The 24,232-nt window shown below is 40.4% G+C and overlaps 1 protein-coding gene across 6 annotated transcripts; it reads right to left on the minus strand.

Annotated features, from left to right (window-relative positions):
• Positions 1–23: 23 nt before the first annotated feature.
• Positions 24–22,571, minus strand: rab3gap2 (RAB3 GTPase activating protein subunit 2 (non-catalytic)). Of its 6 annotated transcripts, none has more exons than XM_041972679.1 (36): positions 22,198–22,571; positions 21,146–21,187; positions 20,471–20,559; positions 19,450–19,567; positions 19,289–19,370; positions 18,914–18,961; positions 18,743–18,818; positions 18,538–18,639; positions 16,198–16,297; positions 13,949–14,047; positions 13,713–13,861; positions 13,494–13,573; positions 12,147–12,239; positions 11,897–12,036; positions 11,556–11,751; positions 11,282–11,425; positions 10,290–10,372; positions 10,139–10,203; positions 9,971–10,061; positions 9,726–9,847; positions 9,434–9,647; positions 7,805–7,902; positions 7,577–7,685; positions 7,327–7,487; positions 7,037–7,211; positions 6,619–6,798; positions 6,419–6,525; positions 4,950–5,016; positions 4,659–4,729; positions 4,545–4,580; positions 4,386–4,460; positions 3,850–4,065; positions 3,666–3,755; positions 3,373–3,579; positions 3,136–3,300; positions 24–906 (listed from the first exon to the last, which is right to left on the minus strand). In XM_041972679.1, exons 1-36 carry the CDS (start codon positions 22,304–22,306, stop codon positions 757–759), a joined length of 4,149 nt encoding a protein of 1,382 aa, XP_041828613.1. In that variant the 5' UTR covers positions 22,307–22,571; the 3' UTR covers positions 24–756. The 6 variants fall into 6 exon arrangements, with proteins under 6 accessions (XP_041828613.1, XP_041828612.1, XP_041828611.1 ...); XM_041972678.1 differs by having other exon boundaries at positions 9,434–9,644; positions 20,471–20,562; XM_041972677.1 differs by having other exon boundaries at positions 20,471–20,562.
• Between the last annotated feature and the right edge of the window lie 1,661 nt (positions 22,572–24,232).

Genomic DNA, 24,232 nt, shown 5'->3' on the forward strand with positions numbered 1-24,232 from the left:
TTTTATTTGGATGCTTGTTTGCTTTTGTTTGTTTTGTAAATGTTTATGGCAGAATAATTCACTACACTGTGCCACTGTGTGACAACAGTTTATACTGCAGGAATGTTGACATGTAGGAGTTCTGGTAAACATACCTTTGTATAATAAAAGCTGATCCTCGTACCTTTCCCATTAATATATGAAGCGGCTGAGTCTGTGTAATGAATAAAAATAGCTTTATGTGTTCAGAGTGAGCAGAATGAGAGAGGATGCATCACCTCAAAGCTTGTGAGAAACTTCTTTATTCTGCTTTAGAGCCCGATAGGAGCAGCTGGCCGTAAAACTACAGATCAGTAGGTTTACAGGCACAGCTAGTACAATCCTGTCTGCGGATATAAATAAAATAAGGTCATTATTTATTATTATACATCTCTTGTCAATGCGAAGGAGAAATGAGCGATATAATTCGGCCATGGCAGGACAGCTGATTTTAAAGACAGAATCAGGGTTAAGTGACAAAACAGCCTCCTTCTGTAATAACGTCTCATAAACCCAACAATACTCTGTAATAACACATTTATTACCATTTATGTTACATGCAAAAAAATAATGCATTTTAAAAAAAAGTTAAAAGTCTCTTTAGTCGCCCTCTTCTGATCAAATTAAACACGATTTAAATGACAGACGCTCCATGAGGAGAGAGTGAAAGGCCTTTTACGCTGAGAAGTGGTGTGTTTTTTTCTTTTTATAAAGTCTGTGTAAATCCGTCCACCTGCATCAGTCCGTGGCGAGGACGTCCACGGCTTCCAGTAGGTGCAGGGCCAGGCTGTACTGGGCGTGATTTTCCGGCAGCATTTCAACCAGACGACTCACCAGCCGGCTGGTCTGAGGCAGCGGGACCAGGGGGCATCTCAGCTCGCTGGGGTCCTGCAGCACACACAGTGGCCATGTCAGAAACTGGCATCCTTAACGCGTAAACCCAGTTTCCCCATACTGGTAACATGCAATGTTTACATGGTAACTGCTTGTAAATGCTTTTGTCAATATACACGTGTTGTACATCCATAAGACCAGAAGGATGGGAGCTTAATGCTTAAAGCAAATTTTAAGAAAAGACAGACACATTTTAAATATTCAATTAATACTTTTTTGTTTTTTTTATTAATCTAATATACTTTTTAATTTAAAGATTTTTAATAAAATTAATTTTGTTTTAGAAAAATGTTCACATTTTAATTCATTTTTAATTTTAACATTAAATTAATTCCACTCAATTGAATTGTTAAATTAACCAAATTTTGACAACATATTAAATTAATGACCAACAGGAATGTCCCAAACACCTGTATCTCTGTGTCCTTTACCCGTCCCCATTAACTTCATAGTAAAAACTAAATCTTTAGTGTGAATGCTCTAACAGCTCTTCAAACTGGAAAGTTTGAAAGCCAATTCTAACACAAAAAATCAGAGATTATCTCAAAATTCTGAGTAAATGTCTCAGAATTAATGAGTTCAAGCTTAAAAATAAACTAAAATTAAAATAAATGTCAAAATGACATGTTAGATTCTGTGAGTGCCGCAAAATATTGAATTAATTAGATATGGCCGACAATAATCATTCTGCTGAGTCGAATTTCAGTCAAGTGAAGTAGCTTCGCCACTGACGACTCCCTCCCCGCCCATCCACAGCATCATAAAAGCCTTATTCCTGAGGGGACAAAGGACGTCCTCAGTCTGTCTGTGGGACAGTTGAGACAGCAGTTGTCATCAGTGTTGGGCACGTTACTTTGAAAAAGTAATTAGTTACAGTTACTAGTTACTTCTCCCAAAAAGTAACTGAGTTAGTAACTGAGTTACTCCACTATAAAAATAACTAGTTACCAGGGAAAGTAACTATTTCATTACTTTTTTAAAGTTTAAAAATGTCAAAGAAGTTTGATTTTTTTCAGAACAGGTTTCACAGGCCAGGTGCATAGAGTAGAACAGCAAAGACTGGTACCTGAACAGAGGTTTTGATATTTATTGCACCTCAAAAGACCACAACTGGTACAACTGTACTTCAAGAATTTTCTTCATCATTTCCACCTCGAAAACGCCGTCTTTCCCTGAGACTCCGGACTCGCCATCTCTGATTTTTTGTGTGTGTGCTTCTATGTGCTGGGTTTGTGTGTAAACATCCGCCCACCTGGTGTCTCTGATTGGCTTATAAAATTTTCCTCCAATCATCATTACTTAATCGCTTACCCCTGTTTTCACTACAGGGGAAAACACACAATCATTTGGAGCTCCTGTGTCTGTGAGCCAAGCTAGCGTTAAACCAAGTGGGACGACCACTTCGTAGCTTCACTCAGTAACTTGTAGTAACGGCATTTTGGTAATGGTAACGGCGTTGTAACGATAGAAAAAGTAATTAATTAGATTACTCGTTACTAAAAAAGGCAACGGCGTTAGTAACGGCGTTTATTTTAACTCCGTTATTCCCATCACTGGTTGTCATGGATCGCGGGATGTGAGGAACCAAAAGCAGGACGGAGAGGCAGGAGGCAGATGGAATGCAGGAATAAAGGATTTAATCCAGAAAACAAAAAACTTGGACCACATGATACGGAAACACGACGGGGAAAGAAGATGGATGATCTGACAGAGGACAACTGAAACCAAGGGGTATAAGTACGCGGCAGGTGAATACACAGGGAGCAGGTGAAGCAAATGACCAAATCAAACCAGGTGCAACACAATGGAACAAACCAGAAAAGGAGCTTCAAAATAAAACAGGAAACCAGACAAGACAACAAACCCACATGACAGCCAGACAAAACCAAAAACACACAGACCATGATAGCAATATATAAAAGACTTAGTTTGCATCCCAAATTAATTTAGTGAAATAATAATTTAGTCAGTTGTAAATGAGTTAGTGTTTAAAAATGAATTAGTTAAGGTAATGAGTAATCTCTTATTTACCTCTAACTAGTGAATACTACTTAGATGCTCAAAATCATTGTTAGCATCTCATGATAAATGGGCTTACAATGAAATGGATGTGAGTTACATTTAGAGCCTCATTTTTATAATAAGCTGCAGATTATTTATTTTTGAAAGGTGATTTTCTCCAGGTACATTCTCCAGGAGTCAGTGCAGTGATGTGTTCCTTACCATGGCCTTCAGCCATGTACAGAGGGTGGGGGGTAGGCGAGCCAGCAGCTCCATTGCAGCCTGAGTCTGACTCTGGCTGTGGAGCAGCGAGTAGCTCAGCCTCTGACCAGTCAGCACCAAGAGCTGCGAGCCCAGCACATCCTTATCTTGTACCTCTAGCATCATCTGGAAAGCAGAGAGATGTGATCAAAAATGTTTATCATCCGACTGTAAAGTGCAGCCCGCCATGTCCTGTACCTCTTCAGCACGCAGGTCCAGGCCCTGGTTGTAGAGCTCACAGACCAGGTGCCGTTGCAGGATGTCTGGGTTGACCTGCAGCAGGGTGCCCAGCTCCAAACACAGCGAAGGCCACCAGTTAGCCTTTGGTCCAGTGGAAGGCAGGGGGGTGGAGTTGGGGGCATCATCTATAGCCTGGACCCAACCAGTCAGCACTCGGAGCAGGAACTGAGACAGAGAGGTAAGCAGAGGTGAAGAGACGAGAATGGAGCTTTGTTTTCTTCTCATTTTCTGTTTTTCAGTCCACCTCTCACCTCTTGTCGCATTGAGACCAAGCTGGGGTCCATGTCTCCGCTAGGCATCAGCTGGATGGTCGTCAGATCTCTAAAGAAAGCATTCTTACCCTACAACACACAAACAGATTAACCAGGGCACAAGGAAACAAATAAAACCCACCGTGGTTAGAAATCCAGTGGTTCTGTATTTTTTTTTGCTCACCTTGCTGTCAAACAGGCTGAGGGGTTTGACTTTGACACTGAAGCTCATGGCAGCGTGCAGCAGAGAAGCTAACAGGCAGTGGTGCTGGACCAGGGGGTAGTGGATGCCTCTTTGCTCCAGGGCAAGTTCAGCTATAGACGCAGGGCCCTCAGCTCCACTCCACGCCTCCTCCACGGACAGCTCCGGAGCAGGAACCTCCTCTGTGGCCGAGTCCGCCTGCAAGGATCAAACTCATTTAGACTGAGCAGTAATAATACAAAGTGGTGATTATTTTTAAGATATTTGCTATTATTTTAGCAGGATTTCAGCATGAAGACATAAAAATGCAGCAGCAGGCTAAAAACAAACAAACAAAAGATAAAAACAAAACATCTTCTTGAGCATTCAGAAAACAGCCCAACAATCGCTGACTCAACACCCATTCCTGTTTATGCCAGGCACTGCTCACTCTTCATGCTTTGTTCTGTTATCTCTTTACTTACATAGAAAGATAAAAAAGACAAAGGACTCTGATTCTTAACCAATAATCCAGTCACCTCCATGAGGATCTGCAGCAGCTGCACACAGCAGCTCAGGAAAGACGTCATGGCTTTGTCCCCCATTCCGACATCCTGCACACAAATGCATGAGTCTTTACTGTCTGCATCGCAACACTCTCACAACACTTTCATCCATCTGGGATGGATCCAACTCACCCGTCGACATAAGCGGTCTTTGGGTGCTTTCCCCACCTTAAAGAATTACATGTAGAAGTTTAATATAAAGCTTCCCACACACAAACCAAACCCTACACCATGTATGTGTGTTACCTTCTCCATGAGGAAGGCAGCTGCTGAGAAACGCTTCACAATGAATGTGTTCCACATCATTGTGGAAATACCTGTAAGAAGTCATAAACTACAATTAAAGGCTGATCACTGTTACTCATCATGAAGTATTGATTCAATAAGTAGAGACACTGAGATGGCTGATGTTAGAGTCCTGACACTCTGAGGTTTCAGCTGGTTACGTGTGAATATCTGAAGAATTTTAGAGCACTTCCTGCTGTTTGGTCGACAAAATGCAAAAACAAATATGGAAATATGCAAAAGGCCACAAACCGAGTTGAATGTGAGGACTGGAGATCAGCTTCAAATGCTCCACAGCCAAGGACAGGTATCGACTCTCCTGTTTAGAGAAACGGGGGTGATGGCAGATTTTAGGAACATGACTCTTAGTCTTCTGAAATCTTGTTTCTTTCCTTTAAGGAAGCAATAACAATTCCCACCAAACAATAAAACTCATCTGATTTATATGTTTAGACTGCAGGCAATAAATGCTAGTGAGCAAAAGTTTTACATTTATTTTATTTCTGCACAAAGCATTAAAAAATCCAGCCAGTTTATTAAGTAAGACAAAATATTTGAACTGGTCGCTTATTAAGAAAATGTATTTAATATTATGGATCTGTCCAGATGTATGACAGTCTCTGTTGATGAAAAGGAGTCTTTCCAATTACCAGCATGAAAATAAACTCAACATGGTAGTGAAAACGCATCATGTCATGAGCAAAGGAGACTTCTGGAAAAAGAAAAATGGTTGATGCTCATCAGGATGGAAAAGTTTAGAAAACCATCTTTAAAGAGTTTGGACTCCTCTCCAGTCAGATTGTTTCCATCTCTAGAAGCGACTGACCAACAAAGATAATAAGAATTGCGGCTGAAGTGGTATCATGGTTTGGATCCGTTTTTCTGCATCTGGTCCAGAGACGTTTGCCATCATAGATCAAACACTGAACTCTGAATGATAGCAATGTGTTCTCAGGGAAAACATTACTGAATCTGAACAGGAAGTGGGTGATGAAGCAAGACAGCAACTCTAAGCTGAGACCTTTTTCCTTCGAATAACACTTAAAAATAATAAAGTTTATGTTTTAAAAACAGCTGATATGGAGATCAACAGTTACTGAATATATCCGGTTACGGTTATCACCGCACAGTAAAAGGTTTTATCTTGTAGGTCCTAAAAGATAATAAAAAGCAAATGTTTCCATAATTTTTGATATGCAGACATAAATTATGGATCATTTTCCTCAAAAGCACCAACAGGCTCTAACCTGCCTAGAAGCGCTCAAATAGCTCTGACTGCTAGGACACGGTTACAGGACCCTTGTGAAGTGGGACTGGGATGTCCTGTGAGGATCAGAGTTGCTCCATCACATCCCATGGATATTCAGCTGGACTGGGATTTGGGGAGTTTTGAGGCCAGATAAAAACCATAAGCTCTTAGCTCCTTGGGAAATAGTTTTCATGATAAGGTGGGGTTTACTGTCCTGTTAAGAGAGAGAATACTACCATGGTAGGACAGAACCGCATATGAGAGGTAACATCAATTTAAATGTTAGGATTTAACATTTCACTGCCTGGGAATTAAATCTTGTGTCGGACTGGAGAAAATAATTTTATTTGCTTTTCACTTACTTTAAAAAGTCTGATGTTTCAGATGAGATTTAAGCAGAAATTCAGAATATTCTCAAGGTTTTTACAATCTGTAAAGCACCAGGGTACAGTGTGAATGTTTGTGTGTGCACCTCTGGGTCTTTGTTCCACTGCACCACATATTCCCAGCAGCAGTGGGCGAAAAGCAAGTCAGGTGAGAGGGAGTGTGGGAAGCGCTGACATACTGCCACCAACAGCTCTGAGAAACAGAAGCAACAGACAAAACAAATACATGACAACTACCGATTTAATATAGAAACAAACGAGTGATGGTTCATTTCTCAGCACTCACCTGCTGTCTTGTCTGGATCGCCTTCATTCTTCTTTTCCTCATTTCCTTCACCTCCCTCCCTCTGCTCCTGTTTGTCCTCTGAATCTTCTGAAACCTCTTTCTTGTGGAGGATTTCCTTTAGCCGCTCAGGCACCATGTTCTGCCTGAACACCCATTTGGAGACACTGTCTGCAATGCCACCTAAAGGGGCAAAGGTAGAAAGAGAAACAACACAAAAATCTGAGGTTACTACAACCAGAGTGCAGCAGCTCATACAGACAGGGTAACGGAGGGTCGTAGAAAGGAGGGAGAAAGAAAAAAAGCTGATGAAAGAAGGTAAAATTTACAAATAATAGGAATAATGAAGATTATTAATTATCTGCAAGAAAGAAAGAGAAATAAATTAAGAAAGCATGAAGTCCTCTTCTTTACACCTCACCTGTGCCTCCCTCCAGCAGTATTTTGGTGGAGCACTGAGCTGCAGCTCCTCCTGCTGTTCCCTGAGGAGAAGACACCAACAGGAGGGTCTGAAGCACCAACACATCCTCCAGCTGGCGGACGCACACCACCCACTGCTCCAGCTCCAGCGACACCGCCTCCCACTCTGACTGCAGCTGCCACACACAGACAGAGCAAACCAAACCTGTGAGAGTGCTTTTAACGGCTTCTGATGCTGCATCGTTTTCTTATTGATCACCGATGACAGACACGTGCATCCAGTTTTTCTACCTTGCTGTCAGCTCGGCTTGTGATGCTGGCCTTGGCGGCACGGTGAGCAACTAAAGCAGCCAGTAAAGCAGCAGCAGCGTTGTGAGACTGGACGCATGTAGAGCGGACTTGCTGCCACCAGGGGGAGATAGACTGAGGGTCCCACGACTCCTCCACTGCACCTATGGAGTAAAAAAAATGTGTTTGCATCTTTATTTTTATTCTGAGTCAAAAATCTCATGCACTCCATTAAACAGATACGTGTACATACCTTTTATGTTGCTAAGGGCGACAAGTAGTGTGTGTAGGTGTCTAACAGTTTCAGCTGGTTTCGTTAGAGTCTCTTTTTCCCTTTGCAGCCACACACTCAACAACAAAGACTGGCAGAAAAGTTAAAACAATTATAAATCAATTTCTAACAGCAAGAAAATGATAGACAATCATGTTTATTTATTTTGAGTCCATGTTATAAACTACTCGATCTTGTTCTGCATCTTACCAGCAGCTGCTGGGGACTGATGCCAGCTTGTTGTAGAGTATCGCAGACTTTATGGGGGGGGCTTCTACCACATAAACAACCCCAGAACATGAAGTTTCCTGCAAACGACAAACAAGAGCAAAGATTTGTGCAATTTGTGCCTTTTTAAAAATTAAACTGGAAAAGCTTGGCACTAAGTACAATTTAAAAAACAAGTTTTCTTCAAGCCCACTTTATTTGAAAGAAGTTGATGTGCCTAAATGCTAAAGAATCAGCTTCCTGTATTTCAACAAATCAAACTTCATTCAATCTGCGATGCAAACTCTGCTCAAAATAACAATAATAACTCCTCATCACAGATTACAGTAAAATAATACAGGACTGCTTCCAAAAACCTTCTAAAAAACTGGATGTTATCTTTCATACTGCAATCAGTTTTGTAACTGGTGCCCTTTTCTATATATATATATATATATATATATTTGATTTTATTTTGATATATATTATATATATATATATATATATCATTGTTTACAAACCCGTCACTGGTAAAAACCTTCTTTATCGTTGCTCCCTCAACATTTCCAGCAACAACCAGAACTCAAGCTCTAGTAGTTTTATCACCACCATCATCCCAATAGTCCACACCTCTTTTTTATTTTTAGTTTGCTGCCTCCAACAACTGGAATCTGTTAGAAAAATCACAAAAACTTCGCACCTACACCCCACTGTTTACTTTCAGTAATCTAATCCCAACAAAAGTTTCTGATCAGTGTAGCTGCTTCCAATTTTTTTCGAGGAGATTTTCCTTGGTAATGTATATGTTGTGTGAGTATGACTGTGTTTTATTTGTTTTAAATTGTTCTTAATTGCTTTTTATTCTTCTTAAAAAAAAAAAAAAAAAGCTTTATTTTACAGTTAGGAACTTCATCAGCAGAGTGCAACAGCGCACATTAAAAGGTAGGTTAAAGACAGATAAATACAAATTTTAAATAGAAAAACACACACATTTACAAACACACACATCCATACTAAACCACATCAGCCATTCAGCAAACTGATAGATGAGAGCTCAGAGCTTGCCATGGCTCTCTTGGTCTTGAAGGCCAGTGATCTGCATCTCTGAAGCTACGGGGCTGTAGTGGGTGTGCAGTGTGTGAGTGGTGTCTAAAGCTAGCTTATCTTTTAGTTTAATCCTTCAGTTGTAGATGCCAAGAAGTGGTTTCCATGCCAGGCTAATTATTTTACTGCTCATTATTTTGATTTTGGCCCATGTGTTGATATCCACTTGCTAGTCTGACACGGTGGCATAAAGCAATACGCCAGGATGGGAAGCCTTTGACACTTCTGGACAACAACAACTCCAGAAATGTACATTTAAAACGTCACCCTACCATCAAAACAAGTCAGAAGCAAAGAGTTTTAAAGTGCTACACTATTTTAACCTACTTAAAATCTTTTTAGTAGGTGAATAAACAGCTAATAAGGGTTATTTCCAAACCTGTCCCTTTAATCAACCCATTAAGACAACACATTTGGCTATATCTGCGCGTACACCTGGTAAATAGAATAGCTGAATAATTAAAAACCCTGGAACTAGCACGATGTACTTAAAAAGTGGCTGGTGAGAGGCTACATGGACTGTCTTACCTAGTTGATTCCATTCAGTTTCAGACCTCCGGATCACTTTCACCTTGCCATCCTCTGTACACTCCATCTGAGAGAGAAAAGCCTGCACAGGCAGAGGGGAGTCAGGCGAGTCCTGGGCGAAGGAAACGCTGGGTTTTGATGTGAGCTGTGCGTAGCGTTGCAAAATGGGCCCAACCCGAGACAGTTCATCCTCTATGCCTTCCAGGGAGTCCTGCTGGGTGGGAAGGGAAATATAAATTAGAGGATAACAGCATGTTTGTGACATGCTTGGTGTTTGTCTGCATTCACGCACATTTTCGGCGCAGGTCTCGGTGTCTGCAGCAGACTGCAGTTGCTGGATGTCGGTGTAGAGCCGGAGCAGCTTCAGCTGTGAGGAGCAGAGCTGAGGCAATGAAGCATCCATCTCATCAGCAGCTTTAAAGCAGAAAAAAACAATGATCAGAGAAAAACTGCTAAAATATTTATGACTCATATAGGTTTTAATTGATAAACTGAGCTTTAATATAAAAAAACAAAACAAAACAAAAAAAACTTTACCTTGCTCTTTTAAAGTGTCATTTAAGGCACACATGATGTTAGTCAGACAAGAGACAGGAGTGTTCTTATGTGACAGCAGAGACTCCAGAGCCTAAAAGAAAATGCAGATTGGATTCTGAATTTGCCTGTTAAATACATCGTACACCTTTATGGGACATCTTCTCCTACCTGCTTCTTAATAGCGGGATGTTTGATGTCCAGCAGGACATTTCTTGCTTCATTTTCCAGAGTTTCTGTAAAGAAACAAGTAAATAAAATGTTATTTACTGCAGAAAGGTTTTTCTACTCCATATTCAGCTCTCACTCTTGCATCTCTTACCAGGATCCACATCTCTGCTCTTTAGTATAGCAGAGAGTTTCTTTACCAGGTGCATGTCTTTGGCCCTTTCACTCTTTTTGTCACTGGAATTAAAGACAGAAGACGATGTATTTGATGCATCTCCTGCAACATCTTAACTGTCATCTAAAGAGCTCAAGAGCGACATAAACAAGAGGCTTAAGGTTGAGGACATGCAGCGGGGTTTTCATACCACTACACTACAACAGAGACGTTCTTTAAGTTAAATAAGGAGAAAAATGGTCATACATGTTTATAAATGAGCTATAATCTGTTCATGTATAGTAATCACTACAGTGGACACCTATTTAAAAACCAATTTCTGGAATATTTATGGGTTAGGATGGTATTTTTGTAAATGAACCACTTCAGTGGACATTAGTGAGTCATCCAATACACTTCCACTCACTGGGGATTAGATAAATATATTACAGAATTTAACACATATTTATACATTGCAATTACTAAGTTCTTCTTTGCTGGATTTTATTTCAGTCTTTTTTGTTATTTTTTGTTCTTTCTGGAATTTATATTGTTTTTATATAATTGTAAATAAATCCAGGCATTAAGGGGCTAATAAATAAAAATGACTGTACATGTGTGGAACTGTGAAACAGCACATGTGAAAAAAATGTAGCACAGTTCATTAATTTAATTAATTAATTTAATGCAGTGAATTAATTCAAGCATGAAATGGTTCCAATGTATTCCTACACTGGAAGCAAACCAAACTCTCCAGATGAAGAGTGTTACCTCCTATTTCTTGACAAAATTGAGAAACTTATCTTCTGATTGTTCATCTTCATCTCTTATAACATTTCCAAATTCATTGAACAATTAATGAATCCTCAGTTCAGCATTTTGTACATTTTCCAGACAATTTAAAAACAAACTTTAATATACCAGTAAGTCTGTCTTTCTCCTGTGTGGAAAAAAGAAGGTGTGGAGGGTTTAGACTGGGTTTGTGTACTGACCTGAGGGCGAGATGGAAGGGGATGTTCACTGTCCTCAGAGCTCCTGTGGTGGGATCCAGTAAACAAACCTGCTGGGTGTGGAGCTGCCAGCCCTGACTGGTCACGCTGTTTACCCCCATCAGACGGTAACCAGCATATAACAACCTGGAACACACACATCCATACAAGCATCATGTATTTTGTTCTGTACTAACCCCTGTTAGTTTGTGCTTAAATATCTGACTGTTGTGCTTGTATTGTTTAACTTCGGTGCTTCTCCACACTGAGTACATACTTGCAGTGCTTGCCCACAGTGAAAGCACCGACTCGAGGACCCCGCTGCATGGCCCACACCTCCAGGATTCCCCTTCGGGGGGCGTAAATGATCAAAAACAACGCGTGGCGTTTGGGAAGGGAAGCAGATGGAGAATACTCTCGATCGCCGCGCTCCTCTTGAACCTGCAGCCAACCCAGCTGGGCGTCTCTGTAACCTAAAGTTCAGTTGGTTAAAATAAAGAGAAGAAGCTTCACCTTTTGCCAAGTCCCAGTAAGTTTTATCTAATTCTTTCTATTGTTTCCAAAACCGTCATATCATGATTTCCTTCATGCCTGTTCTAGTGTGTTTTGTCTCCTCACCTTTCCACATGCGGATGGCAATGCCCCTGGCCAAGTCCAGCAGCGTCACTCGACCAAAGTCATCCGTCACTCCAGCCAGCGTGTTGCATGGGGAGAGACATATAGCCTCACCATGGCGCCGCGAATCTGGGAGACCGAATCTTGAGGACAGAGGTCAAGGTCAGAAGGAAGGGATGATATCAAACTTCAGGTTATGGATATCCATCCGGTCCACTGGGGGACCGCTGTATCCAGATATAATGACAGGTACCTGATCCCTAAGGGGGTCGCCGGTTCTACTTTGGGCTTCTGTTTCTGGGCAACTTCCTCTTCATTCTTGTTCTTGTTCCATCCTAGCCACCCACTGAGAGAAGAATGAAAAGCTATTTTAAACAGGCATACATGTGGAAAAGATTTGAGCTTCCCATCATTATTTTTATATTTGTCCAGACAGGTGGTTTATTAAAGCATGCTGACATAAATATTAATACAGTATAGGAGGCAAAAACAGAGTTTTTCCAGTTCTAATGAGCTTGAAAGTGAATTTTTTTATTCTTTACCACAGTCTGAACCCACTTAGAGAAGTTTTCTGACATTTCATTAAGTAGTCTTCAGGAACATTTCTCCAGACCTCTTGGAGAACTTTCTAAAACTCTTTAAATGTTTCTGCTTTTTGTTCCAGTCTCTGTCCACATGATCCCACACCGCTTCAATAATATGAGGTTCTGGGAGGATCCATCCCTCCATCAGACCTGTTTCCGCTGATCTTCAGTCCAGTTCTTGTGTCATATGACAGACCTCAATCATTTCTTCCCGTTTCCCTTCCTTAAGAATGGCTTCTTGATAGCCATGTTTCCATGGAGACCATTTCTGATGAGGCTTCAGCCAACAGTAGATGGATGAGTTGAAGGTCCAGATGCATCTCTCAGGTCCTGGTTCAGGTCTTTGCTGGATTTTGTCCCATTTCTCCAGGACATCACTTTCAGACCCTGTTCATCTGCTGTATTTTGTTTGCTTTTTGTCCCCCACTTGTCCAGTTTCTGCTACCATGATGAGATAGGCCACATTTTCAGCTAATGCTTGATTGTCAAACTGTTTTATTTTTTATGTTTTTCACAGACGAAACTAAAGGTAAGGAAAACCAATAATATGTGACAGGCTGCTGATAACAAAGAACCTAGAGTTCCACACTTTGAAAACCCTGAAATCTGGAGAATTATTGATTTAAAAATTACAACTAGCAGCTGCTTGGAAGAAAAATATAAAGAAATGTGAGGTGGATCAAGCGTTCTACACATCACTGTAAAGCTGAAAAAGTAGCAAAGATTAGATCAATAACAGAAGTACAAAACAAAATTTCTGAGGTACTTTCAGGTAAAATAAAAGCCAAATATCTGGAAGCAGAAATAGAGCAGGTCAGGAGCTCAGACTGTACTTCCAGCCGATAATTCCCCAAGTTTTGGTCTGGCAGAAAGGAATTCCACACACAGACCGGACAGCTTAATTTATATTATAATCCAAGTCTGACATGGTTCAAACTGCTGTGTTTAGTTTTCCCTCATAATATTTACTTCAAGATGTTTTTTTCTTACATAATCTCACACACACACCAACAAACCTGGCAGCACTGAAGAGCGCTGAGGTGAGTTTGCTGGCCACGGCCAGAGCCACGTGGGACAGGAGAGGCTGGGAGCTTCCCTAAAGACAAAAAGACACAATGAAAGGCAAATTTTTGTTTCCTGTGGACCACGTGAGCTGCTACACAACACCAACAGCTCAATAACAATAATAAAACCTTACAGTTCTTTTTTTTCCTCTCTCTCCTTCTCACACTCACCTCTACAGCATAGTAAAAGCCGGTGTACGGCCCGGCTCCGACTGTAATATACTGGCTCATTGCGGGGGGGCTTCCCTTAACTGAAGCATTAAACCCCCCCAGGATGGATGCATTCTTCATTTGGTCAAACACACACAGCGTCATAATGCCTAAAAGCAGAAGTCGTAACACAAATTAATCTAAACATATCTCGGTGTGACCCTGATGACACTGATCATTCATGACGGGCCTCTTACCGACGCTGCTGTGGTCCACAATGGTGTCCATCTCCTGCAGACCCCACTTCTTGTAGGCCAGAGGGGGAGGTGGGACCACATCACTACCAGCTGCAGTAGCTGCATGAGGAGAGACGATCGAGGGGAAACTGTTACACATGCAGAGATTCAGTTTGTGTCTCGGTCAAATCAACACATGGATGTGTCAGAATCAGAGAAAACTGAAATCATGGTGTTTAGTTCATGCCTAACTTCAGTCAGCGATGTTAAAAACAACGGATCAATGCAGAAATCATGGTGTCATTTTAGACTCTGAGCTAAACTTTAACAGTCTTATTAAAGCAGGAACTAAATCAGCCTTTTACCACCGGAAGAATATCTGGAGAATAAGAGGACTGATGGCTCAGCATCATTTTTCATCTGTTACTACTGTAACAGCGTTTTTACAGCTTACTCTAAAAATGTCTGAGACATCTGCAACTAAAGCAGAATGCTGCTGCTCGTGTCCTCACAAAGACAAAAACAAGAAGGGAACCAGTCACCCTGGTTTCACATCTCTACACCGAGTCCCTGTAAGACAAAGAATTTAGCCTAAAATTCTGCTGCTGGTGTTTAAGGCTCTAAATGGTTCTGGTTCAAAATATATATCTGACCTGCTGGTGCCAAATGTGCTAATGAGACTTCTAGGACCATCTGAGTTTCTTTCTTTCTTTAGAGTTTATGCTCCTAAAATCTGGAACAAACCAGCAGAAAACCTGAAGTCTGATCCAAACCTTAGTTCCATTAAATCAGGTCTGAATATATTTTCTCACGTATGTACACTGACAGTTATGATGATAAGGATGCATTTCCCACTGACATCTGTTTGTATCATATAACCTCACTGCATGTATGCCGTTGTTTGTTTCCATCTATTTTAGCTTGTTCTCTTTCCATTTAATTTATTTTATTCGTTTTTGTTTGATTCGTCTCTTCTTCAAAGCTTCATTGCTTTTCATCGTAATGCTTTTCATGTTTAATGTAAAGCACTTTGAGTTGTCTTGTACATGAAATGTGCTAAACAGTTAAGCTCCATAGCCCTTACATGTCATCTTTTTCTTAAAAACAGGACAAATTACGAGATGCACACATTTCGATTCTGCTCATTTTAAAATATCAAAGCTACGAGCAAAGCAGGCTAAAGTTCTGTTGTTGAGGCGTTCATGCACTGCCAGCATCAGCAGTGTTCGCGCTGTGTAGCGTCTGTTTGCCCGCAGAAATATTTTTCTCTTTCTGTTGTCACTGAACAACCTGAACAAAAAAGATAAATAAAGACATTTTCATAGAGTTAGGATCTTTTTGGTGTCCCAGTTCAACTGCAAGCTTAATGCTAGGCAAGATATCTAATTCCCTGGAACCCTGGAAGTGATGCAGAACTTCTTAGATCACCTCATGGGGTCATAAAAGCCTGTAAAAGCTTTATGTTGTTCACAGAAATACTTATTTTTTGTAAACACAACATTCAAAATTAAACATTTGTACATGGGTGCACAATGAGCTGTACTGGTTGGACAGAATAAACAAGGAGAGGGAGGTATAAATATCTGTAGATATGAGAAATATGAGCTAATTAAACTAATTAAAGCAGCTGGAGCTCACTTCCTGGTCTGACTGTTTTGCATGTAGTCATTAAACTCCATTGAGGGGTCAATGGTCAGCTGAAATGACTCAGGGCTGAAATAACCTTTTGGTTCCTGGAAAAATGAGCCAAGGTGTTTCAAGTTCCAGGTTTGTTTGGTATTTCTAAAACAAACTCTGTGTCGAAGTCCTCTCCTGTCCATTCAGCTGAACGTGATGCTGGCAGGCTGTTTTGGCTTGGTTAAATTTTCCAGAGAGGGTGAGAGCTGCAACAGCTCATTTACTTCCAACCTACAGAGTAAAACAACCTGTCTGGAGCAGGATTAAAAGCAGGGGTGACAGAGTGTGCTGTATTTTGATCTGAAATGTATCAAGGGTGTTAAAATGTGGATTCTTCATGATTTTATGACTAAATGCTCAAAAGCTGCTAAATCTGGCTACTAACATCTACAACATATCCATGTGTGTGAGGTTGTACATGTACCTGAAAGTTTTGAAGCAAACACTATCCATCCAGCAAGCAAGTGAAAAATGCAGCTTTTGTTAAAACACTATTACATGTAGGACTACAACACATTACTATAATGTTCCTCTGCTACTGGACACACACACCCACACAGGTGTCTCTCAGAACACACACAAAGCAGCAGTACCTCTTGCGACCTGGTTTCTGCAGGCACGCAGAGACTGAAAGAGACTGAAGCCATCTATGGTGACCAGAGCAGCAGGGTAGAGGATGCTCATCTCCTCGTGCTGCAGGAGAAGAAAATCAGTTAGCAAACGTTTGCAGAGGAAAGGCTGCTCCACCTGCTGAACATGAATCTTGCTGAGGGGTTAACCTCTTCTTAACAAGGCCTATTTTCTCTGCCTCCTGTCTGCAATGACATCCCAGAATAAATGACGCATATGTTCACAACTCCAACGGTTGTATGTATAATCTTACTCTCTACAGGAAGCTGAGACATGTGAGATTGCACGTCATCAATTCATCTAGGAAGTTTTTAACAGTGGTGTTAAGCAGGTAAATATCTCAGGAAACCATCGACCGATGATGATGATGATGAACGCCTCTACCAATGGTCAGAGTCAGGAGGATCCAGGGATAGCCCCACATTCACCTTAGAGACACCACGAGGATCCAGAAAGAAGTGAAGCCCAAGATAGTCTATGATAGGAAGAGTGAATCCTTCAATATAAAACCTTCTTTATCTCCATGGAAACCAGCAGGACCGTCATGAAGGAATCTTTTCGAGGTAGAATTTAACTTTTGACCACGAAACAGCAAAAGTAAGACATGCTTTATGACTTCTGGTGATTTTTTTGTTAGCTACTCTTTGGCTGCTAGCTCTCACAGTGATGAGACAGACATCTCTGTAACCAACAGTCTCTAATTTCATACAACACCTTGTTTGTGTGGTTTGCTTTTCACCAAACTTCTTTATTCTTCAGTCATTTTTAGGATGTCTACTTTTTACTTAAACTAAATAGTGTGATTTTGAAGTAACGCTACTTTTACTTGAGTACAAGTTTTGGCTACATCCCTCACCCTGTTTAACAAACAATAATAACCATGAAGTAGAAGCAGGTGTTTCATTAAGAGACTGTTAGTTTTTATTCTGACTCTCATTTTACTCTCAGCAGTGAAGTCACAGTTTCCTTAACAGCTTTTTTTGTGAATATTAAAAAAGTGCAAGTTAAAACAGCATAGAGAGAGTAATTCTCTTCCAAATAAAATATTTTTCCTGAAAATGTCTGGAGCACTTCGTTTGTAGTCCAGGATTTTACCCCTAAACTTAATGACATCATCAAAGCCCCTTTCAGAAAAGCACAGCTTTCCCCTGATCTGGTAGCAAGTGAACGTGTCAACGTCCTGGGTCAGCTACCACCTCCGTGTGTTTCCAGAACATTTTGTGGCTGCAGCCTGGCTAAGTCAGACTTAGTAAGGTATAATTATCCCATTCACCAGGACATACGTCTCTGCAGCAGTTACATGAACAGAAGGACACACATAGAAGATGTGAGTTAGTTTCTGAGGAATCTCACAAATCACATTATATAATAAAGAAACAGCATCTCTGTCTCCGCGCAATAACTGGCTGCAGCAGTCTGATTATATATTAGTAGAATCAGCTTCTCCCACCCATCAACAATGAAGAGTCTTTGTTAGCTTTATGTTCATTTTTATGGCAAAGCAACATCTTGTCATGAGTAAAGTGGAACTCTAGAAGTTCCTCGTCTGACAAAAATAATAGTGGAGATGGTGTCTTAGGAGAGTTTATCACCCTTGTTGATTACAGCTCCATTGCTACTGCAGTACTATGAACTTCTCAGGTGTACACCACTGAGAGTGTGACATGTAGAGAAAGGTCCAGTAATATGGTGATATTACATGCTGCTGTCAGAAAAACTCCCTTTATGTTTTGTCTAATCTCACAGGAATGGTAAATTCCTGGTAAATGATAAACTAGTGACATACTTCTCTCCAAGAACAAAAGATCCAGACTCAGGAATTCTTTTGTTTCTTGTGCCATCACCCTTTATATGGGGGAGGAAGGGGTGTAGCAGAGGGACAGCTGAACATTAACATCACTACAGACCAAGCAGTCAACTGCAAACTGGACTGGGTGCAATATAATAATTGCACAATAGTCTTTTTTTACTTGTATTTTTCCTGTATATGTTTGAATATTTTGTTTTCTTTTAACTTTATAGTTTTTATTTATATTAATGGTGCTGTACAGCTGCTGGAACTCTATCTAATCTAATCTAATCTAATCTAATCTAATCTAATCTAATGTAATCTAAATATAACACACACAGCACAGCAGGTAAGAGAAAAGAGACTGAATGCCATCCCGTTAACAGACCAGATGTTACGATCTCGTGTCTGAAAAAGGTTATGAAACACATTCACATAATGACTGTGGCTTATAACGATAGTGGCTTGTATAGCAGGTCCCAAGCAAGGGGCATGAACTCTGAGGCTGCCTTACCTGCTCCGTTACTCCAGGATGACGAGGAATCTCATAAGTACGACATTTGAGTCTCAACACAGGGTCCTCGTGCAGCAGCTGGGCCAAGAGCAGAACCCCGCTCTGATGAGACATAACCGACGTTACTGCAAATACTGTCATTCCTGTTTTTAGGCTGTAGTGACTGAGAACAGTACGCATACTGCTGTAGAAAGTAAGGAGACACCTCTGTGTAGAAGCGGACGTAACCAGATGTGAAACCTACAACCACACATGTCCAGTCAGGACGGCCGGTGGAGCTTCTGCACACGGCAAAACATATTTATCATAACATGTATACATGTAAACAGACTTCCACTTCCAAAGATATCTTTACTTAATAGAAAGCAAATCTTACCTTTTTTGGCTTGCCAGGGGGATAGAAATGGCACTGGTGATACACTCTCTGGAGACAAAAACACACCAATCGTTATTTTACTTTTGTTTTGTCTAGAAGTGTTTTTGCTCATACATCATCTGCCACTTTGTATTTTGCCTTTAAACACACAACTGTGTGCAGACTATGAACTGCTTAAGTAATGCATAAAAACACACACATGGTCGGCACAAAATCGGGGCAAAACAGCCACTTTTAGCCACAACAAGACCAAGGGATGCAACAGATGGAGGGCGCCTGAGAAAAGCCCTGACCTGAACCTCATGGAGTTTTTAGATGAAAGGAATATGGAGGCTGTAAGAGCTGAATGCTTTGCAGTTTACAAAATGCTCTTACCCTTCTTCAGTGCCGAGGATTCCAGACCAAGACACGGCCAGAGTCATCTCCTCTCTGCCGCTGTCATCTGTGCGCCACTTAGCTGAAAGGATCAATAAATGTTTACGTAAATGAAGATCTGATCGGAGACAAAGAGCATTTTCTGTGTTTGAATGTCTGACCTGAGAGGAAGACCGCCTTCTGGTCACGAGCCACCACTAGCAGGTCGGAGCAGGGCGACAAGGACACAACACAGTCCTGCAGCCAGGGTTGACCCTGCCCTGCAGCGTCCTCTTCCACCTGCAGAGGAGTCAGAGAGGAATGTTCAGCAACACATCACACATGCAAAACCTCAAGTTAATAAGAAATAGCAGAGAAGGTTATTTGCCACTGGGCTTCATCTGACAAAGATTTATGTAAAACTGCATGTAGCAGCCGAACCATTTAAATCCCAGCCAGCATGCAGACATGTTTCCAGGACAGCCTCAGTTATCAGCTTATGAGGCTAAAACTATGTAAAATCAATGTATGAATAGATTTAGCAGCATAAAGGCCGACCAGAAGAATCAGGCAGAATTTATTACTAACAGAACTTTGTAGAAATAACACACAGATCAACAGTGACCAAGTCTTTTCTCATCTCATCATTCTCTCAAGTCTTGGCTTTCAGGAGAAAAAATATTTTCATTGAAACAAACACACAACAGAAACTATTTCCATGTTTCCACTTTTTCCTCATTTCCAGTTATTCCTGCTACTATTTACCTGCTATCCTCACTAAACCAACTCCAGCTCTGTGCATCAGAAACGTCTTCTTGGCTTTATTCCAGCCATAGAGGAGCATTATTTTTCTTCTTTTCACACACACATAGAACTTTCTGCTCACTGGTTGATCTTTGGCTGCTCCTGATTGGATGTTAACATCAATTTAAGTTGATTGGTTTGACAGGAAGTGGCTTCATCTAAATATCTGGGTCTAAATAGAGGTCTCTTAGCAACATAGGAGTGATAGTGATCTTTTTTAATTATTAAAATGTGATAAATAATGGTGATATCATGGATCATTGTGGATTTACCATAGAGTCTCTGAATAAACACGACATTTTGCAGCTGGATTTGTAAACCTCCTGAACTAGCTGAGTTTTAGGGTGTAAAAAGAATACAAAATAAAAAACAAAGACAAAATACATAAAAAAAAGAGACCGTTGTGGCAGAAGTGGAATTCTCCTCTGGATTATCTCCATTATCCCATGCTGACTCCCAGTCCGAAGTGTCCCAGGACAACTCATTATCTACTGGGAAAGAATACCCAACACAAAGTTGTAGTTGTTAATTCAGGCAAACACATAGAGGACAAAATCTCTGAGTTTAAGATCATATAATAAAACATGATGGTGATAACTGAGTAAACTACAGGTTAAGCATGTTCATATGACCAACACCTACTGCTGGATCATCTATTACAGACCAAACTGGAACAAATGGGGTGTCAGAAGCACTGCAGATGATTTAGTGACAAAAAACAGTGAAGCTCCAGATTGCAACTAGCTGAACACCCCCACCCCATCTACCCCTTTCGAATGTGAGTGAGAAACAACATTAGATGCTAAAAGAATGCAAAAGGTCTTCTCTAGGTCCAGAGTTTAGCTTTTAAATTCTGCGCTATGGTGGAAACACAGAGACACAACAATGGAAACAATAATGCAACTCCAATGACGTGCAGATCATCAGTAAACATATATGTTGTCATGAACACCTTTAACCATCATCTGGCTAAAATACTTAAATCAAAAGATAACCATTGTTAAATGACACACTTCATATCTAATGTCAGATACAAAACAAGTATACCTCAATTTGATGTGTCTGTTATCTCACCTTGTCTCTCCTCATGTCTATCCACACCTCTGCTGCTCGCATCTTTGGTGGGAAGAGACAAGAAAGGAGAGGAAGGGAGGAGTGTATGTGCGAATTTCAAAATAGGATAAGGACTTTACTGCTGGTTAGTTTGAGATGTGGAATCAGTCTTTGTGAGATTTACTGAGACTTAAGTTTCTATGCATCTGAACCAATATTTTATTAACAATAAATGTGTCTGAAAATGGTCCAGGATTACCTGGAAGGACTAGTTGATGATAAGGATTTTTCTAGGTTTGCATCTTCTCTGAATTGGGGATTTAATGCTTTATCATTTTGCGTTTTAAAATGGACAAAAAATTTACATTTTATAGTAATATACTACCACCATGGCAGTTTATGGGTTTTAATTCTAATAAACTTTATGCAAGAACCTCACATATGGCCACTTTAATTCTGGAATGAGAAGGTCATTCTTGCAAACCATGAAAGCAAAATAGCAGATGACAAAAAAGTAAAGGGAGAAAATGTTTAGCTTTAGGGAAACAACCACAAAGTAAAATTACTGTGGAAGACATAGTGGGGAAGAAGAAAATACCAAACTGTGTCCAAAGACATTTATAAACAATCCATATATTATGGCACAGTTTGTGAGGCGATCTGTACTGCTGAGACTGAAGTGATGACACATCCTCTGTCTGCATGCATGAACCCAATAATGACATCTAATGTGTGGAGCCTGACACAAGTCCCTCCCGTGGGATGAGTCATAGCAAAAAGGGAATGCAGATTTCTCCTCTTCTTCATTCTGCACCTTAGTGGTGCAGAGAGGAAACTCACCATCATGCCCTTCGCAAAATGTATCTCACATAATCTAATTCTTTTAACTCTAAGTACAGATATAAATGCAGCATAAAAATGCTTATGAACGTTTAACCATCTCACAAGAAACAACTTCTTGAGGTTTTTAGCAACTGCTTTGTTTAACAATAACCATCCAGAGAAGGCTGACTGGATGACTAAATAACAGTTCATGTGTAAAGACTTCCATCTTTTTCTACGTTGAACGTTACCTGTTTGATTCTTGTTCTCAACCGGCTCTATTTTCTGGCTTTGGAACAAGAAGTCCCGGACCGTTTTGAACTCCTGGAGCCGACAAAACTCCAACAAGCTGCAGGACATCCCTCACTTGTCCCGTCAGGAATCAAGAAACCGAGAAACTAACCCGTTAGCCTTCTTGCTAACAGTCCAGTTGTGAAGATAAAAGCTGCTTCAGTCCGTTTCTCCTTCTTATTATCGTGTTACCTTTATGACAGCTTATCCACAATAACAACACTTAGTACTTGTGCTGTGCAAACTCCTAAATAAATACTAATAACTGTCGGGTAATCTTATTTTGTCCAGAATCAGTCGTTTCCACCCTGATATGTTGATGACACATCGTTAGCATAATAACACTGATTTAACTTCCGGGTTATAGTTCGATTTAAAATTTAAACTAACCGTAGTTTATTTGTAAATTAAAACAAATCAATAAATAAGCCATATGAGATTAAACAATATGTATCGTTTTAAAAATGTCTGTATTAAAATATTTAATTCCAAAATAGGATTCCGCGGTGATTGAAAACGTGCGTTGATTTATTTTATCCACCAGAGGGCGGTAGAGGAACAATTTTTTTTAGAAAACTAAGCTGGATTTTGAACCTCTACTTCACCGCTTTCACCTAATGCTTCTATTGGGAATCAATGCCCAACTTTAATTAACAGAGCTCACAAAGTATCTTAGCTGTTTATGGGATTGCCCTTGAAAAGCTCTGAATTTTTATCTATTTAATTTAAAGTTTATTAACACAGGTGATCCCAATGAGACCCATTGTCTCATTTACAAGAAAGACATGTTTGGTAGGCTGCATGGTGGTGTGGTGGTTAGCACCAGAGCCTCACAGCAAGAAGGTCGCTGGTTTGAGCCTTGGCTGGGGGGGGAGGTTTGAACCTGGGGGGCGGTGTGTGGAGTTTGCATGTTCTCCCCGTGTATGCGTGGATTCTCTCCAGGTTCTCCAGGCTTCCTCCCACCTCCCAAAGACATGATGTTTGGTTAATTAGTCACTCTAAACTCTCCCTAGGAGTGTGTGTGTGTGTGTAAATGGTTGTTTTTCCCTTTCTGTGTTGGCCCTGCGAAGGACTGGTAACCTGTCCAGGGTGTACCCTGCCTCTCACCTGCTAAATGCTGGGTTAGGCTCCAGCTGCCCTGCGACCTTTCATAGGACGAAGATGGATGGATAGACATTTTTTGGATAAAATTACAACAGTAATTTTATATAGATTAAATATAAATAACAAGTACAAATGTATGAAGAACATACAATACATCAATCAATAAATAAACAGCTTAAAAAAAACTTAGAAGAATGAACAAGTTCCCAGCAACGATTTCGCACAGTCACTTGTAAGTCTTTTAAAGTCTGCAAACAAACTCAATTAAGAAAACCACTTTTAGCCCCAAGCATCTTTTTCAAGTAGCAACATTATCACTTTGATGTCGGTCATTTGCCTTTTCAATCTGGCCTTGAATGAATTGAGCAAATTAGTTTGTCGGCTTGCTGCAGATCTGCATGAGAAACATCAGATTAACCATAACCACAACATCACATGAACTGTCTCTAAATGTAGATGGTCACTTCACAACTACACATGAACTCATTTGTCAAATCAAATCAAATTTTACATATAAAGCACTTTTCATACAAAAGTAGCACAAAGTGCTTGACATAATAAAATGTACACAAAAACAATGTCTGTTAATAAAAAGAATATAAGACAGTAATTAAAAATCCACACCTACTCATTCTCTCTCTCTCTCTCTCTCTCTCTCTCTCTCTCTCTCTCTCTCTCTCTCTCTCTCACACACACACACACACACACACACACACACACACACACACACACACACACACACACACACACACACACACACACTCACACCATGTTCTGGTATAGTTGTTTAGTTCCTACATGTACAGGCTGTGATAAAGGCGTAAACTGTCATGCAAATTTACTATGGTTTATGTTGTCACTCAGTGCAGCCAAAATTTATACGTGTTCCAG

This window comes from Melanotaenia boesemani, chromosome 20, assembly GCF_017639745.1.
Source record: "Melanotaenia boesemani isolate fMelBoe1 chromosome 20, fMelBoe1.pri, whole genome shotgun sequence".
Lineage (NCBI taxonomy): Eukaryota > Metazoa > Chordata > Actinopteri > Atheriniformes > Melanotaeniidae > Melanotaenia > Melanotaenia boesemani.

Bases quoted from the DNA above. Each gene is read 5' to 3' on its own strand.
- rab3gap2 (XM_041972677.1), bottom strand. From the start codon at position 22,306: ATGTCCTGCAGCTTGTTGGAGTTTTGTCGGCTCCAGGAGTTCAAAACG. The intron at 10,373-11,281 runs GTCAGTACACAA...CTTTAATTCCAG, and splicing joins CCCTTCCATCTCGCCCTCAG to TGACAAAAAGAGTGAAAGGG. The intron at 4,581-4,658 runs GTAACACACATA...TAATTCTTTAAG, and splicing joins CTGCCTTCCTCATGGAGAAG to GTGGGGAAAGCACCCAAAGA.